This window comes from Tachypleus tridentatus, chromosome 10 (genome assembly GCF_004210375.1).
Source record: "Tachypleus tridentatus isolate NWPU-2018 chromosome 10, ASM421037v1, whole genome shotgun sequence".
Taxonomy (NCBI): domain Eukaryota; kingdom Metazoa; phylum Arthropoda; class Merostomata; order Xiphosura; family Limulidae; genus Tachypleus; species Tachypleus tridentatus.
The window spans coordinates 161623507-161639588 of NC_134834.1; the positions used below are offsets into that span (position 1 = coordinate 161623507).

The window sequence follows — 16082 nt, forward strand, 5'->3', positions numbered from 1 at the left end:
AATATTTTCATACATGTTTATGTACTTCAGGCCTTCGACTCCCTTGACGACGAACCGTTTTTCAGACAATATGGCAGAGTTGGTTTGTTTTGAATTTCGCGCAAAGCTACACGAGGGCTATGTGCGCTAGCTGTTCCTAATTTAGCAGTAAGGCAGCTAGTCATCACCAACCACCGCCAACTTTTGGGCTATTCTTTTACCAACGAATAGTGGGATTGAGCGTAACATTATAACGCCCCCACGGCTGAAAGGGCGAGCATGTTTGGTGTGATGGGGTGACAGAGAAAATGGGGATGATAAAAACATGAACAAAAGAGTTATGTACAGAACATGGGGTCGTTAACCTATAAATAACCCCAGGAAGAAGTTCTGACTCTAAAGGAGGTAGGGTTCTTGTCTAACATAGTTTGTTGTTATTTGTTGATCACAAATTACATCAGACATTATTCTTTAGAAAGAGTATAATGTTTCCCAGTACTCCAGTGTAGATTTTGTTTGCTTCTAAAAGTGGCAAAAAAAGAAGCTTTCCAAAGCATTATTTCATACACATCTATTAATATAACCATCAAACGGGTGAATACCATTCCAGTCTTGCTGTAATGAACAAAATAGAACATACTAACATGCTTTGAAAGAATGATTGTTTGTTTTGAATTTCACACAAAGCTACATGATAGCTATCTGCACTAGCCATCCTTAATTTAGAAGAGTAAGAATAGAGAGAAGTCATTGCTAACCTCTGCCAATTCTTGGGCTACTCTTTTACCAGTGAAAAGTGTGACTGATCTTAACAGATTAATATGTTTGGTGTGATGGGAATTCAAGCCCGTGACCATCAGATTAAGAGTCAAGCACCTTAACCACCTAGTTACTTTGGGCCAGGAAAGAATGATATTTAGTTATTTTACTTATGTTATTGATGATGGGAAAGAGATAACAATGAGGAGTGATATCTCATAAATCTCTACAATACATAATAATTAGAAATAAGCAGGTTTAAAGAAATTGTTATGATAGAATTTGTTATTTTGTTGGAAAATAAATAATTTGAGGAATTTTGCACGTTTTTCAAGTTCTGTAGTAAATTTAATGTTTATAGTTTAAATAAATGTGAAAAGCTACATAAAATGATTAGTCAGGATGCTTATCTGAAAATTTAAAGAAATTGGAAGAGTTTTGAAAGCCAAAGGCGATGTAACTTGTGTTTTGGATTCGTCATGAAATATTGAAATATTTAAAACTGGGTAATTAATTATTAATTCTTTATAATGTTCTAAGCTATTTTGAAATATGCAAAAATTTGATTCTAAGGTTATTTATAAACTATAGAAATGTTGGAATTTTAATATCATAATTGACTATCAGTCTTATTTTAATCACTCTTCAGAATTCTTTACAAATGTTAAAATAATGTAAATGTAAAATCACAGGCATTCATCAAAAACTGCAATATTTCACATATGTTTGCTTATGTTTTGCTTTGTAGTATTAAATTTATTTATTTTTTCTTTTAGTTCTATTTGATTTATTACTATAAAATGTCAAGCCCCAAAAAAGAAGATCTTCCAAAAGTTTCCCCAGCTATTAAGGATGAATTAGCTCAGTTTGATTCTACCAAAATGAAACATGCAGAGACCAAGGAAATACAATATCTTCCATCAAAAGAGGGTGAGTAATGCTGGTTTGATTGTGAAGCTTCAGTAATGTTGTTTACATTTGACCACACTTTCAAACAGTTGTTTCTTAATGCGTAATTTGTCTTTCATGTAAACATCAGTTCAACTATAGTCAGCACAGTCAAATAGAATCCAGAATTTCTTTGGATTAAATAATTGAAATAATTGAAATAATTTTCTATTATTTCCTTCTCTTACTTTACTTCTTTGTCTGTGAGTTTTTCTTTCCATCTTGACTTATAGAGTTTGGATTGATTCAACTGGCATTTTATTCTTTTTCTCCATACTAACATCACTTCCTGGTGACTTCAGTTATGTACCTTCCACTTTCTCTGCATGTCTTCCCTGCTGTCCATTATAGGTACTTTGTATGTCAAGTACTAAGTCTACATCTCATGCATTACTTTCTTTGATTAGCTGTTTCCTCCTTCTTTGGGTAGTGTCATACAGCTGTTGCAACCCTTCACTCTTTCATCAGATTATGACTGGATAAGTCACCTTTTAATATATATATATACCTTTTATTTTTCAGAGGCATGTCCCTTTTTTTTCTTTATGAATTACCCTCTGTGACAAGTGGTGCCTTGCCAAGTATACTTAAACTAGTAAAACTTGTAAGATCATGTTGATTTAACAGTTATAATCAATGGCCACTAAAGGAACACTGCTGAAATAGGGTGCTCCACAAGATCACTTATAGATTTATCCTGACAATATATTTGTTTCGTTAACATACCCTTATCCAACTGTACTCACAAATGGACCATATGAGTAAAGCAGAAGGTTATAGCTGCCCATTTCTGCCATTCTTTGTATTGAATAAATTGGTATGATCTGTTTTCAAAATAGGGTATATTGGTTACCAGTTGCACTGTCTTGGATGTTGTTCTCCATAATTCTCCACCAAGTTTTCTCTCCACCTTTTTTTTTGTGGAGTTTGAGAGTTCTTACTACTTTCCATCTTCAAGCTGTTGGGGTGGTGAGCTGTGGAGGCATCCTCTTGAATGTGTTATATAGCATTTCCATAAATGGTTATAAAACTATTCATTTGAGAGTAAGGTGATGGTTTTTTCCTGGTGTAGATGATAAAGTATCCTCCACTATGTAAGACTGGAGTGAACTGCCAAAATTGCAGTTCACCTCTTTGATTGAAATCTATCATTATATTTCCATATGATTGTCAAATTTCAGTCGTTGGGTGTTGGATTTAGAGCTGAACCAACTAACTTAAGCCCTTATCCATGTATTAGACATGTCTCTATTCCCTCATTCATTTATATTCTTGTTACTCCATACTTGTTGTGGGTTATGATGGAAGTGCTTGCAGATTACAACAGTTTTTCCTCTTTCACTAACCATTGATATTCTTATTATTCCAAGGATGTTGCTGGACTTGGGTCAGTTCCTGCCATTTTAAATTTGAGTGAGATGGTTTACATTACACAGACAGCTTTTTGATGCTAAATGTTGGGTTCCCAGATTATTCAAACAATTTCTCAAATTGTTATCATATGCCCTGTTTAATGGTTAGTGGATATGAGACTCTCTCTAGTCTCGTGAACTTGAGGTGAAAATAGTATGATTTTCTTTTCTACCCGCTACATGGATGTCAGTACCTGATAGCTTGGTTTTGGATTGTAGTTAATTTAGCAATGGTATGATTTTCATTCTTCCCCATGTAGATGTCAATTTCAAGTGACCTGGGTTTTGAAGGTAGTTGACTTGCTGTGTATGGTCTGACATACCCTTGCCACTCTACACCTGGAGGCATATCTTTTTACTCTCAACCAAATTTCCATATTATGGAATTGAGATTCATATATTTTGTGTTGTGAATCATTATCCAACCATAGTTCTCTCCATATTGGTTGTGCTGCTCCCTATTTCTGCCCATATCTGCAACATCTTTTTCAACTTTGGGTGAAGAGTGTACCAGGTATAGAAGTGGTGTGGTCTTACACATATGATTTTTGAATCCAAAAATTTCTTTTTTGGGAGTATTTTTCATATACTTTCAAAGAATGCTTCTTTCTTTCTCTTGCACTGTATCCTCCACCTGTTCAATGTGAGTTCTAGCTTTTTATGTGAGAGGGAGTAATGTACTGTATCAGAAGTTGTAATTTTCCTATACTGAAAATGTATTTCTGACAGATACTTACCTCCTTTCACAATTCCCCCTCTTCCTTTCAACTAAAAACTGATACTTCCATTTTCTGCAAAACTTGAAGTGATAATCTGGGAGAATTGAATAGAAGAAGCCACATACATTAACAGAGTATATTGCACTCTTATTGGCAGAGAGTTGTTTTATGATAATTTACATGCAAAAAGGCATTGGAATCAGTCAATTCCAGATGTGGGAGGTTCAAAGCCTGTGGCATGCACAAAAATTTGTTTGCATATAGAGGGCAGCACAGAATGAGAACAACTATTTTTATATAAGTAGAGGTAAGTACCTATAAGAAATACATTCTTATGTATTATAAGATACATAAAATACATTACAGGAAAATTATAATTTTTGGCTCTGAGATGCGTTGTTGTTAAAATTTTATCTCTTAAAATCCTCTCCAGTGTAATTCTTTGAGAATATTAGATAGAAAAAAAAATTAATAATTTCTTAATAAACTAAAAGCCAAACATAATTTTAAAATATGGCTTAAGAAAAAGATGTGAATCAGATCCTGCACATTCAAAGGATTGAACGTTCATGTATTTTGTGATTCATACTTTTATATTAAGTATCTTATATTTTGCTTGTATTTAACAAAACTTCATACAGTTACATAGTGATATGTACATGGATTTAACGAATGTATTAATTAATCTTGTGTGTTACTTTACTGTTTCTTTAGTTAAGATATACCAAATTTGGTACTAGTTTTTACATTTATTTGACCAATTTTGAGGTCTCTGTGCACTTAAATATTTTTTTTAATTGCATTTACACTTTGTATTGTATAAGTATTGTTTGTTATGTGTATATTAACCATTCAAAGAATATTGTAATTCCATTATATTATTCATTGGATTCTTTGAGGGTTTATTTATTATGTCGAGACTCTTAATGATTGTAAAGTTTATTATTATTGTGGGGTTATTGAGTACTGAAATAGTGTGTTTAAACCTCTTTTTCCTTTTTACTTATTATCTGACTTACTTTATTAAAAATTAGAAAAAATTATTTAGTTTAAACTGTAACTGCTCCCCATATGAAATTTTAATTATTTCTAAAAGAAATAAAGAATTTTTAAAGACAAGAACAGGTTCACATATATGAAATAATTTAAAATAGTGTGAAACTGATTTAAATAAGCCAACTTGTGTGACGATGCGACAAACATGGATCTCATTACATAAAAGTGGCCTTATTTAGTTAAACAAATGTAACATGGATTTCATTCCTTAGAATACTAGCTTATGATTCTTATTCAAAAACAAAAAAAAATTTTATCACCTGTAAAGTAAAAGTTTTTGAGTCCATCTATGTTTCTGAAAGTTGTATTTTTTATTTTTGTCATAATTTCAGACCGTGTGAGATGTGTTTAAATGTTCTGACTGCATGCTTGTTTTCCTGATAATCAGAATATTTACATTTATTTTCTAAGTTTAAAGCTTATGGATCAAATTTGTTTATAAATCTAACAAACAGTTGAAAAATTAAGAATAGTGAGTCTTTTTTCCTAGTTCATTTTAAACACTTGTTTCCCTAGTTATAACTAAAATGTTTGTCTTTTTTTTTATTGCATTTTACAGATGTTGCATGTGTGATGTTTAGGTGGTTGTGTTCTTTTTTTGTGTGTTTTATAATTTTTTTTGCATGCTTATATTTTGTCTGCATGTATTAATGCATGAATAAAGATGTTGAAAAGGAGAAAGTCCACAACTCTCTGCTTCAAAATGTTGAGGGATTTCAACGTTCTGCTCTTCACCATACTCATCCTCAAGAGCGAGTCCGTCTTCCCAGTGCTGAAGGTACCACTCTTAAATTAAATCGCACTTCTAAAAATCTTGTGTATATCATTTTAAAAGTCAAAATTACAAAATGATATTAGAATAATTAATAGTGATATTTTTGGTTATAATATATAATTTGGATTCATTTCATTAAATGATCTGGTTATTATTTCTTCTAGTCCTGGTAGGATGTTTTCTGCTTCAGTGTAATTCTTTAAACAACCATGGTGTTTTAATAGTCATTGAGTTATGTCAGACTAATTTTAAATGAAAGTCAACCATCATATAACAATACTAGGGAATTGGTTATTAATAAGTAGCTAAAAGTCAACTGTTTCTGTTTTCTTTTGTAAAGTACATCTGGTGAGTTGCTTCCAGTCTCAGTGTTCTTTATGATTATCTGCCCTTGCTTCTTGAGAGTTCTTTTGTATTAAAATAACATTTAAGCTGCGAGTCATGAACATTAACTTATAAGTCTCATAATTATGGTAGAACCAATGGTTGTACATGATGAACCGTAGTTGAAGGTATCATTGCTTTGAAACACATGACCAATGGATGTTTAAACAAGATTTATATGCTTCTAAATCTATGGGGTGATACTTATCATGTTTTGTTTTTATTATATACCAACTGAATATCCCATTGTAATTAGTAGCACATCGTAGTGTCATTGTAACTATATGACACTAATCATATTATAATACACAACATCTATAAAAGAGACTATGTGTTTAAAATTTGGAGAAAAAATGTGACATGAAAGACATTTATTTTTATAAACTGTGATAGTAAATTTTTCCAAATCTTCCTCTGCTTTTAAATGTGAATTGAATATACAAATTCTTTAAGAAGTTTGTTGCATATATTTTAGTTATAAAATGTAATATTTTTGTTTATTCCATGAGTATTATAATTTTAAAATTACACAATTACTTCTCAATTTCTAATTTCAGTATAATTACAATTAATGTAATTACATTTTCTTAAAAGATGAACTTAAACATTTATATGTTTTCAATTTAAATGTTCAAAGATGGCAAAGCATCAGAAACTAATAAGTATTTAAACTGTAACTTTAATGTATTATACTGTAATATATATATATAACATTTAAATACTCTTTTGTCTTTATTAATGAGCCAAAATGATGAATTGTGGTACTGAATGAAAAACTACTTGAGCAGTGAATTGAGAGAAACAAAACATAGATCTAAAGTGTTGTTTTACACATTTATTATTTTGAATCTAGAGTAGGAAAATTAAAAGATGTGTGAAAAAAACTTATGCAATTAAGATGGTTTCTTTTTATCATTAATTTTAAGCTTTTGAAGTATATGCTTTGAGTTTGAAAACTATTGGGCCATTATTTTTTTTTTCATCAAGAATTATGTAAAAGATGCTCAAGAATTATCTTTATTAACTTTTTTCTGTAGCCCCAATTTCTCAGTATTGAATAATGGTTATTAAACAAGGTCATCTTTATTTTTGTTAGCATTTTAAATAATACATCGAAAAGGACTAAAATTGTGAAAAATATTTTTCAGCAGTTTGATTATTTTTATTAAAAACAATTTTCTTAACTTCATTAAAAGCTATGAATAACAGTATTTATGAAGTGCACATTTTTGTCTTAATTACAAAAAAAGGCTCTGAAAGTATTTCAGTATAATCATGCATATTATTATATTTTCTGTTTGTGTTGTTATGAATGCATTATTTTCTCAGTAAATAACTAAACTTGCTATATATACAATCTAAGACATAGCTCAAGAAAAAACTCAGCAGAGCATCGTGCATGGAGTGAGGAACTTCAAACGCAACTCATTAAAACGCACATCTACAGAAGAGAAAGTCATTCTCCCAAATGAAAGTGGTGAGAAGTTACGTCAACTGGTAACAATGCTTTGGTGATGGGGCTGATATAACTTGTGGTTTTGTGGTGGATTTGTTTATTGCACATATATACAGTAGTACCCCATTTAGCACTCAGGAAAGGTTCTCCAAATTTCAGCTCTAAATGAATCAACTCTAAAAAAAGTCATTTTAAAGTAACATATATGGAGATATGTAACTAAAGTCGTTGTTTCATAACTGTGAATGATGTACAAGTGCCTTATTAGTTACCTATAAATTTTACGTAAATTATTCACTGTAACATCATCATTTCTGGGAAAAAGCAAATTTTCATTAGCTTTCAATCTGGTTGGTTACAGAGCCATCAAATAGGAAATGGATCCTTCCTGCCACACTTTCTCTTTCAGAATTTGTCAATACATTTAGCTATTTCTAACATTTATGACTATATCAGTTATAACCAATGGACAGGCAAGATTTTCATCTATAAAAATGATGTATTATATTACATTATGTTCTGTACAGAGATTTGTATATTGCTTCCAAAGGAAATATTTTTTCCCCATGGGAACAATGTTGTAATTATGTTTTAACAGTTCATACTGCATCACTAGAAATGCTAGAAAAATTGTGATGGATATGGGACATTATCCACTTTTTGCATGCTAGTACTCTCATGTTATTTGTTGCATTATTTATTATATGAAAATTACTTAGTGTACTACTACCTTTAGCATTCAGAGAATTATGGAGTTTCTTTATGTTTTCTCTCTCTTCTAAAAAACTCTCAAAGACACAATGAATCAGTTTACAACAAGGTGATGCTACGTGGGGTCTTACTGTATGTGTGAATATGAAAAATGTGATTTTTTTTTTTTTTACTGTTTCATAATAAATATAGACAGTGTAATCTTAGTCACTGAATTATTGTCTAATACTTAGCATTCAGTTAACTCTGTTGAAATGCCATTTCTAGGAACAATTTGAAAGCAAATGATCTCAGAGATGATCCAAATCAATGATCTTTCCAATCAATTTTCAGTTCATCCTCACTAAAAATGTAATGTTAAGAGTTTCATTTTAGCTTCAAAAACTCTTAGGCTTTTTTTCTTGTCCCCTTTTCTGAATAAAAATACTCAAAATATCAAGAAAAGTATGTAAAATATTTCAAAATGGAAAATAGTGAAATTTTCAGGGTAATGTTGAAAGTTGAGAATCACATTAGTCAGCTGCCATGTTGACATGTCACAAATCTTGCTTAATTAGAAGCTGATATGCACACATTGTAACATCTGTGTCACTTCCCATTCTCAGAAAGTTTTGCTGTTCTATCTTTTATGCCCCGCTAGTACAGCGGTATGTCTCCGGATTTACAATGCTAAAATCAGGGGTTCGATTCCCCTCGGTGGGCTGAGCAGATAGCCCGATGTGGCTTTGCTATAATAAGAACACACACTATCTTTTATACCTTGTTGATGAATTAAAATTTGTAAGGGTGTAATCCATGTAATACTAAAACATATATTGACAGCAACTTCTCAAGAAGTGGATGAAGGCAATGATAATTTTCCTGCTGCTCTTAAGCATGAAACTAAAATTAAATGGTAGACAATAAGTAACTTTTTCATTTTTAAAGAATACCCAAATTTTTTTTGTTTTTCATGAAATAGTGTGAAAGTGCACTGTTTATTCAATTTACTGTGAACCAGATTATCAGATCACATGAAAATTTGAAAGAAAAAATGTAAATTTGTATGTTTTGTAGTTTAAGTATAAAATTTATTGTATAATGAACAGGAATCTTTTGAGATATCCAGTATTTTTATAAAGTGAATCCAGGTTAAAATTTATTCCACAGTATAAGATCACAAATCTTTTTAGATTTAGTATTTTAGCCAAGTAAAGTTTAAACTAATTAATACATTAACCTTCAATTATAAGGAAAACAAAAATATGAAATCCTATAACTCTAACACTTTTGAAAGATGGACTTTTTTTTTTACCAATGGCAAAATATTTTCTGAAAGTGCTCATATTACAAGGTTTCATATTTACTTCATCTTTAATTATGAAGCAGGGCATATAGATATCCATGTTGTAAGATTGTAAATGATACACAAAATATGGAAACTTGTTAGAAATTTTTAAGCAGTTTATGATATTTTTCTATTTTGATAAATATCAAATTTATTTATTGCACATATTTTCTCTTTTTGAGGTCATGTGCACATCTGAATGATCAATATTTTTAAAGGTATTATGACACATTTTCTTAAATGGACATGTAATTATTCAGTGATGCATATTTGTTCATCTCCAGATGGCCACATGGACTCATACCTCCATAATTGATATGATTTGAGTTATAGATTAGAAGAGCTTAGCCCAGCCAAAGTACATGCCATATTTTTTCTCTCAAGTGATGTGGAAATAAACTTTCTGAGATAAATGTACTTTATGCATAGTAAATAAAGTTGTTGAGACACACACCTGAATTAAGATACAAATACAATAGTAGATAAATCAATGCTTAATCATGCAAATAAAGAACATGTGAAGTTTTTAAAGAACTTTCTGAATGCACTTATAAAATCCTATGTGCAGAGTTTTTCAAAAATATTAATAAATATGCAGAAAGAGGTTTATAAATAGACATAAAAATGTAACTTATTCAGAGTCACTGGAGTATAATGTATCCTACTGTTGAGAGAATTCTTAAGAGCTCATTTCACCTTTTTTCCCCCCTACATTGATTACTGAACTATATTTTCAAATATTAATTAAGAGTAATTTCCTCATCTATTCTTTTATGAAAATGAAATGTCATATATATTGCTTTTGATACATTTATGGTTGCTTAGCAAACTTATAAATGTCACTGTTGTTTACCAACTGAAGCTACCAAACACCATACATCATGTTTACTTCATTAAGATATTTAAGCATTTTCACAGAGAAATGTTTAAGGTTAAATTAAACATTAATATTTGTTTTAAAACCTTCACAGTAAAAAATATATTAATGTTACCTCGTGTCAAGCATAAGTCCTTTGATAAGTATAGTTTATTTTCCCGGAATGCAAGAAAATAATATCCTGTTCAACCCACAAGGTACAGGTTTGGGGAATTTACTGTTTGATAGTTGTGAGTCCTATCTTGGATTGGTTAATAAAATAACCTTTTCATCATTTTCAATAAAAATTTAAACAGATCCAAATACTTTAGTGTACCATTTTTTTATTTAATATTGATAGTTATTCAGACTTAAACTAAATTCTAATTATCTTAAAACGTATATTTACAAGTTTTTTAACCCATGTGCTTAGGTTATTTATATTTTAAGTTAAAATTTTAAAGAAACAAATTAATTGAGATTTTTTTGAGTAATATAAAGAAATTAATGATTATTACAAATTCTAGAGGACAACAGAAATGTGTAACTATTACATCAGAATCTTAATTACATAACACTTCTGGTATGGATGAAGTTCAGTAATAACTAAAGAGGCTGGAAAGACATGTTCAAAACATGGCTTCTATATTATATAATCATACAAAATGTATTCCCTTAATAATGTAGATTTAAAACAAGAGAGAGTACACCATAATCTGGTGACTGGTGTGGAAAACTTTGATAAATCAAGTCTCCACCATGCCAAGACAACAGAGAAAACTGCTTTACCAAATTCAGAAGGTAGAGTGACACAGTTAGAGCTGTGTTTCTTGTTAACTGCTTGTTGCTTGAACCTTCATCTTGTGTCTTGTCAAAATTGTTGCTGGTTACTGATGTTTGTAATCCATATCTACACCCTTTCAAAATATTTTGTTGATGTTCAAGGCTTGTGTAGTGAAGTATATAAATGATTTGTAAAAAACTTAATTTTAACTGAGGCTGTGAAAGAAAGACAGAGTACTTGATATTGCATATTATGGAAGTTACAAGTATTTAAATTAGTTTGGTGAAATAAGGTAATATATGTTTCTTGTAAACTAATGATTCACATATTAGTGAGCCACATGTCTCACTTCTGTAAACTGTATAAGTATTACAACTTACACTGTTAGAATTCAGAAATCTTGTAAAAATGTTACTTTTTTCTTTCAGAAAATGTATTTTATACTGTTTTTATCTCCTTCTGATAGAACAGGAATACAAGTTTTTACCTTGACCTCTTGTAAATATTTATGTGGGAAAGAAAATGATGAATGAATAAACTTAGTTCATCAGCAGTAACAGAAGAGATTTTAGAGGAATGCTAAATTAAAACAATGTGCAATCCCTGTGTAGCATGACTTTTTGGAAATCTGTAATGTCCTCTGAATATTTGTCTCTGTGCATGTATATATATATATACATTTTGTTTTTACCTGAGAAAATAATATTCTACTGCTTTGTGTCTTGGTATCTCTGAGATTTGTTTGTTTGTTTTTTGAGAATGCTGCAGATATTAAACACTGATTTTTAATATTACAATTCTACAAGCTTACCACTGAATCTGTGTAAGAATTTTATGTTAATAATTCTGTGCCAGAGTTAACAATGTATTTTAAATATATGTTTATTTATCATTTATAAGTTCATACATAATATTTTGTGTGTGAAGATTCTCAGTATCAAGCTTTGAGTAGACATAAGTAATAAATTCTGTTTAGCATTTAACCACAAATTAATCTTTTTTTTTCTTTCTTTCAGATTTGTGAATTTTTTTTAATATAACAGTTTTCCAAAGTACGATATCACTTGATTTCTGGTGTTGGTAGTTAAAATAATTTTAAGCTTCGTAATTGTGTTTTGTTTTTGGACTTTAGTATATAAAATCAATTACCTGTGGCTTACTTTTATTTTGGAAGCCATGAAACATTGCCTTAAAACTTAACTCTCTCTTTCTATATATATATTTTACAGAATATAACTAAGACTCTGAAAACACTTGTCAGTTACACAGAAAGTGTTATTTTTGCAAAGGTGTGAAAAAGGTGCTGTCTGAGAACTATAAAACAAGCTACTTTTCAGAACCTGAGAAGTGTAGGGTTATTCTTTTGGAATGCAGTTTGCTTCACTGACTTGATTAGAAAGAAATTTGTATAGATACTAGATTTTCTGAAAACCCACTTGTAAGCTAACTAACTACATTCATTTACACAGTATCTATATTATTAGATAGATATTGGGATCTGATCATATGTGCTTAATGCTATAAATCACAACACAATGAAACCAGTTAGAATAAATCGAATCATCAGCTGGATGGTGCTTTCATTGTTAATAATATTTATGTGTAATACCAATAACATCTCCTGAAGTTTAGCTTCTTTAGGAAATTTAGGTAAGTTCTACTTCCATATGCCAATCTACCAGTGCAAAATAATTTTCATAATTCTGAAAATTAATCTAACATTTGGTCAAAACTTTTGTACTGGAATCATAATATATATTATGAATATAAAGATGTATAATAAAACTTAGCTGTAAAGAAAAATTATTAAAATGTATATGTGAAAGTAAAATTAAATGAAAGTAACTGATTTTCTCTTCTTTTAAATTGTGTAATATGATTCAAACTAGTCATCACATTATGAGCATAGCTGATGAATATAAACCTTCAAAAATATTTTTCTTTGATTTTAAGGTGGTGATGTTTAAATCATTATTTTAAGGGTTGGCAGAGGATCATCTTTAATTCATAACTTCATCTTCACATTCAAGATGTAAGAATACATGTTAGACCAGTGTGTTTCAACACAAACAATAACAATAAATATGCTTCCTTCTATCTACTGATTTCCAACTGCATTTAAGGTTATTAAACATTACATTCATAATAACTAGCAAATAAGTTATATAAAATATTTTGTTTATGTAACTACTTTATTTCAGCCAAATGTGTAGTCATAAGCATGACTTTCAGTTAGTAAAGTTACAGACAATACATAAATTCTATAAAAGGAAGAAATTTGTTTGTAAAAGAGGCTATTCTTGACACAGTTTATCAACTTAGTTTGAGCTGTTTATCAGTTATATATATTTTTAAAATTAAATAAAGAGGTAGTTAGTATTGCAAAATTATCCCATATTTTTTTTAAAATTCATATTTTATTAGTTCTAAGTAATATTATTTCTCTCAATGAAGTCAAAAAATTTTACGAATATTTATTCTTCTGGTTCTTCTGGAAGTAAATCAATACTTCCTTCAATACATTTTAGTAGTGGATTAATCAGTACTACACATTTCTCTTAAAAACTAATATGTTGAAACAACAGCCTAATTATCAGCAACACATTGTGAGTTTTTAAAAAATCACTATAGGTCAAAAATACAATGTATTCTTTCAATGAAAAAAAAAATGGAAGTCACATTGATTATTAGGTAGGTAAGGTATGATAAGCAAAGAAAAAACAAAGTATATACAGTTGACAGTTTATGCATATACCATGTTATATATCACATTTGTTTAATGTTTTCTTTGTACTAATGTAGATGTGAAACAAGAGAAGGTACACCAGAGCCTGGTAACTGGTGTGGAGCAGTTTGATAAATCGACTCTTCAACATGCTGAAACGGAAGAAAAAGTTGTTTTGCCTAACTCACAAGGTATTGTTACACAGCTACAGTTTTGTAGTTCTTGTTGCATAGATGTTTGGTCCAGTGTTGCTTCAATTGTCTGTGATTAATTTTATGCAACAGTTAGTGAAATTTAAGAAAGGCACATTAAATCCTGTAAGTGATTAAAGTAAACACTTTCAATCATACTTGAATTCTGATGGCTATTTGTGTATATAAGCAATTATACAACAGGGAAAACTCCTAAGTCATTACAAGTAACTTGTTGGTGAAGATGTGTTTGAATCTCACTTTATCTGGTATGCATAACGGTTTGAAACCTATTAATATTTGCTTTGAGAAACTATGCATTTGAAAAGTACCACTGATAATGAAATGTATAGGTTTCAACTTCACTTTCTGTATGGTTACCATAGAAAGGGGCTGAAATTTGTATTTTGTTTTATTATTATTTCAAATGCTTATTATAAACTGGAATATGATTTACCACTGGTAATGACTGACAAATCAAATTATTATTATTATTACATGCATATTTTATAAGGCACATTCTGATTTGTTTGTTGTACACTAATGTTTTAAATTATTTTCCTGTGTTGTTGACTAATGTGTGTTTAAAACAATTCTCTAATTAGTAAATAGGTGTATGTGAAATTATTGTCTATTTAGTTACACAGGATATGTTAAAAACTCTGCTGTTGTTTGGTTGTTAACTGTATAGTTTTCAATCATACACTGTCTGATTTCTGTGACTGTTTTCCTAAAAATTATATGGTTTTGATTTGAACCACTTTGTGATTAGTACAGATGTAAGACCAAACGTCTGGTTAACAAGATTGTGAGTCTGAATCCCACATCCTGTCTGATTAACAATGATGTGGTTTCTAGCTCTTCTACTTTTATTTAGCAAGCACATATATGTTTTAATTGTCCAACTTTCTACTAAGCAGAAATCTGTGTTTGGAATCTAATGTTTGCATATCAAAATATGGTTTGAATAATAATATTATATGATTCATGGAATATTGAATTAAGTTCTTCATCTGTTTGTTTAAAAGAATGATATAATTTTTTAAATTGCACTACCATCTAATCAACAAGAACATTTGTTTCAAATCTAAGACTGTCAGCTTATTGTATGGTTTGAATCTTGTTTCAATTGTCTAATTAGTCAAAATTTGTTAGAAACATATTGTTGCTTGTTTAGCAAGAGTAGGTTTGAATTTCTTGCAGTGGTATGTATCTATATTTGTTTTTTATTGTCACTTTGTGATTCATGTGAATAAATATACAAGGCATGACCATGCATCTTGGCAATCGCCTTGCAGCATAGTCTCCATTGCAAAAAACTGCCATAAGGTTATCATATTTAAATCACAACTTCCTCAAGCTTTTGATTATTCACCTAATGTGTGCAAAGATAACAGTTTTATAGTATTAATGTTAACAGTGTAATCATTACACAATATCACATTACTTGGACTAACATGATTGGTATGTTATGTGGATTAGCATGAAAACACTGTTCTTTCACCAGTTGCCTGATGTTCAATGGTTGAACTGATATGTCATGAATGCAATTTGTATACATGAGATTTATGTCATTTTTTCAGCTGAAGTTCCTTCTTGATTATGTATAGTACTGCTGTCTGGGGCATGTGGACATCTTTTACCATTGGCCTTTGTATCTGTTGGAAAGAACTGTTACATATCTTTTCTTAAAGCAGTACTTTATTTTAGGATTACACTATTTATAAATGCTAAAATTTAATTTGGAAGTATCATCCAAACACGAAATCATATTGGTTGTGGTTGTCATGTGATTTGCTAACTGACATATGCACAATTATTTTTAACATAAAATACTGAACCCTGTTATCTTAAAAGTAGTCAGCTTTCTTAATGAGTTAAGAAATTGAATTATTACAATCTCTATATGTACCTCTTACATATTTTTATGACTTGTTTGTTGCACAGCAATAATGTTTTATAAATTCTGACAAGTATTTTTTGTTTTTTTTAACTTAATT

General features: G+C 29.9%; 1 protein-coding gene across 7 annotated transcripts in view; it reads left to right on the plus strand.

The window, feature by feature from the left end:
* The window catches only part of LOC143230795 (uncharacterized), a 45355-nt gene that overhangs the window by 22320 nt on the left and 6953 nt on the right, over positions 1-16082 (plus strand). For 5 of the 7 annotated variants that reach the window (XM_076464940.1, XM_076464937.1, XM_076464941.1 and 2 more), the window contains exons 2-6: positions 1515-1668; positions 5538-5651; positions 7396-7509; positions 11070-11183; positions 13969-14082. In XM_076464940.1, coding sequence (XP_076321055.1) covers positions 1539-1668; positions 5538-5651; positions 7396-7509; positions 11070-11183; positions 13969-14082 — 586 coding nt within the window. In that variant the 5' untranslated portion in view covers positions 1515-1538. The remainder of the gene's footprint in view (positions 1-1514; positions 1669-5537; positions 5652-7395; positions 7510-11069; positions 11184-13968; positions 14083-16082) is intronic. The other 2 variants (XM_076464943.1, XM_076464944.1) reach the window with 2 other exon arrangements.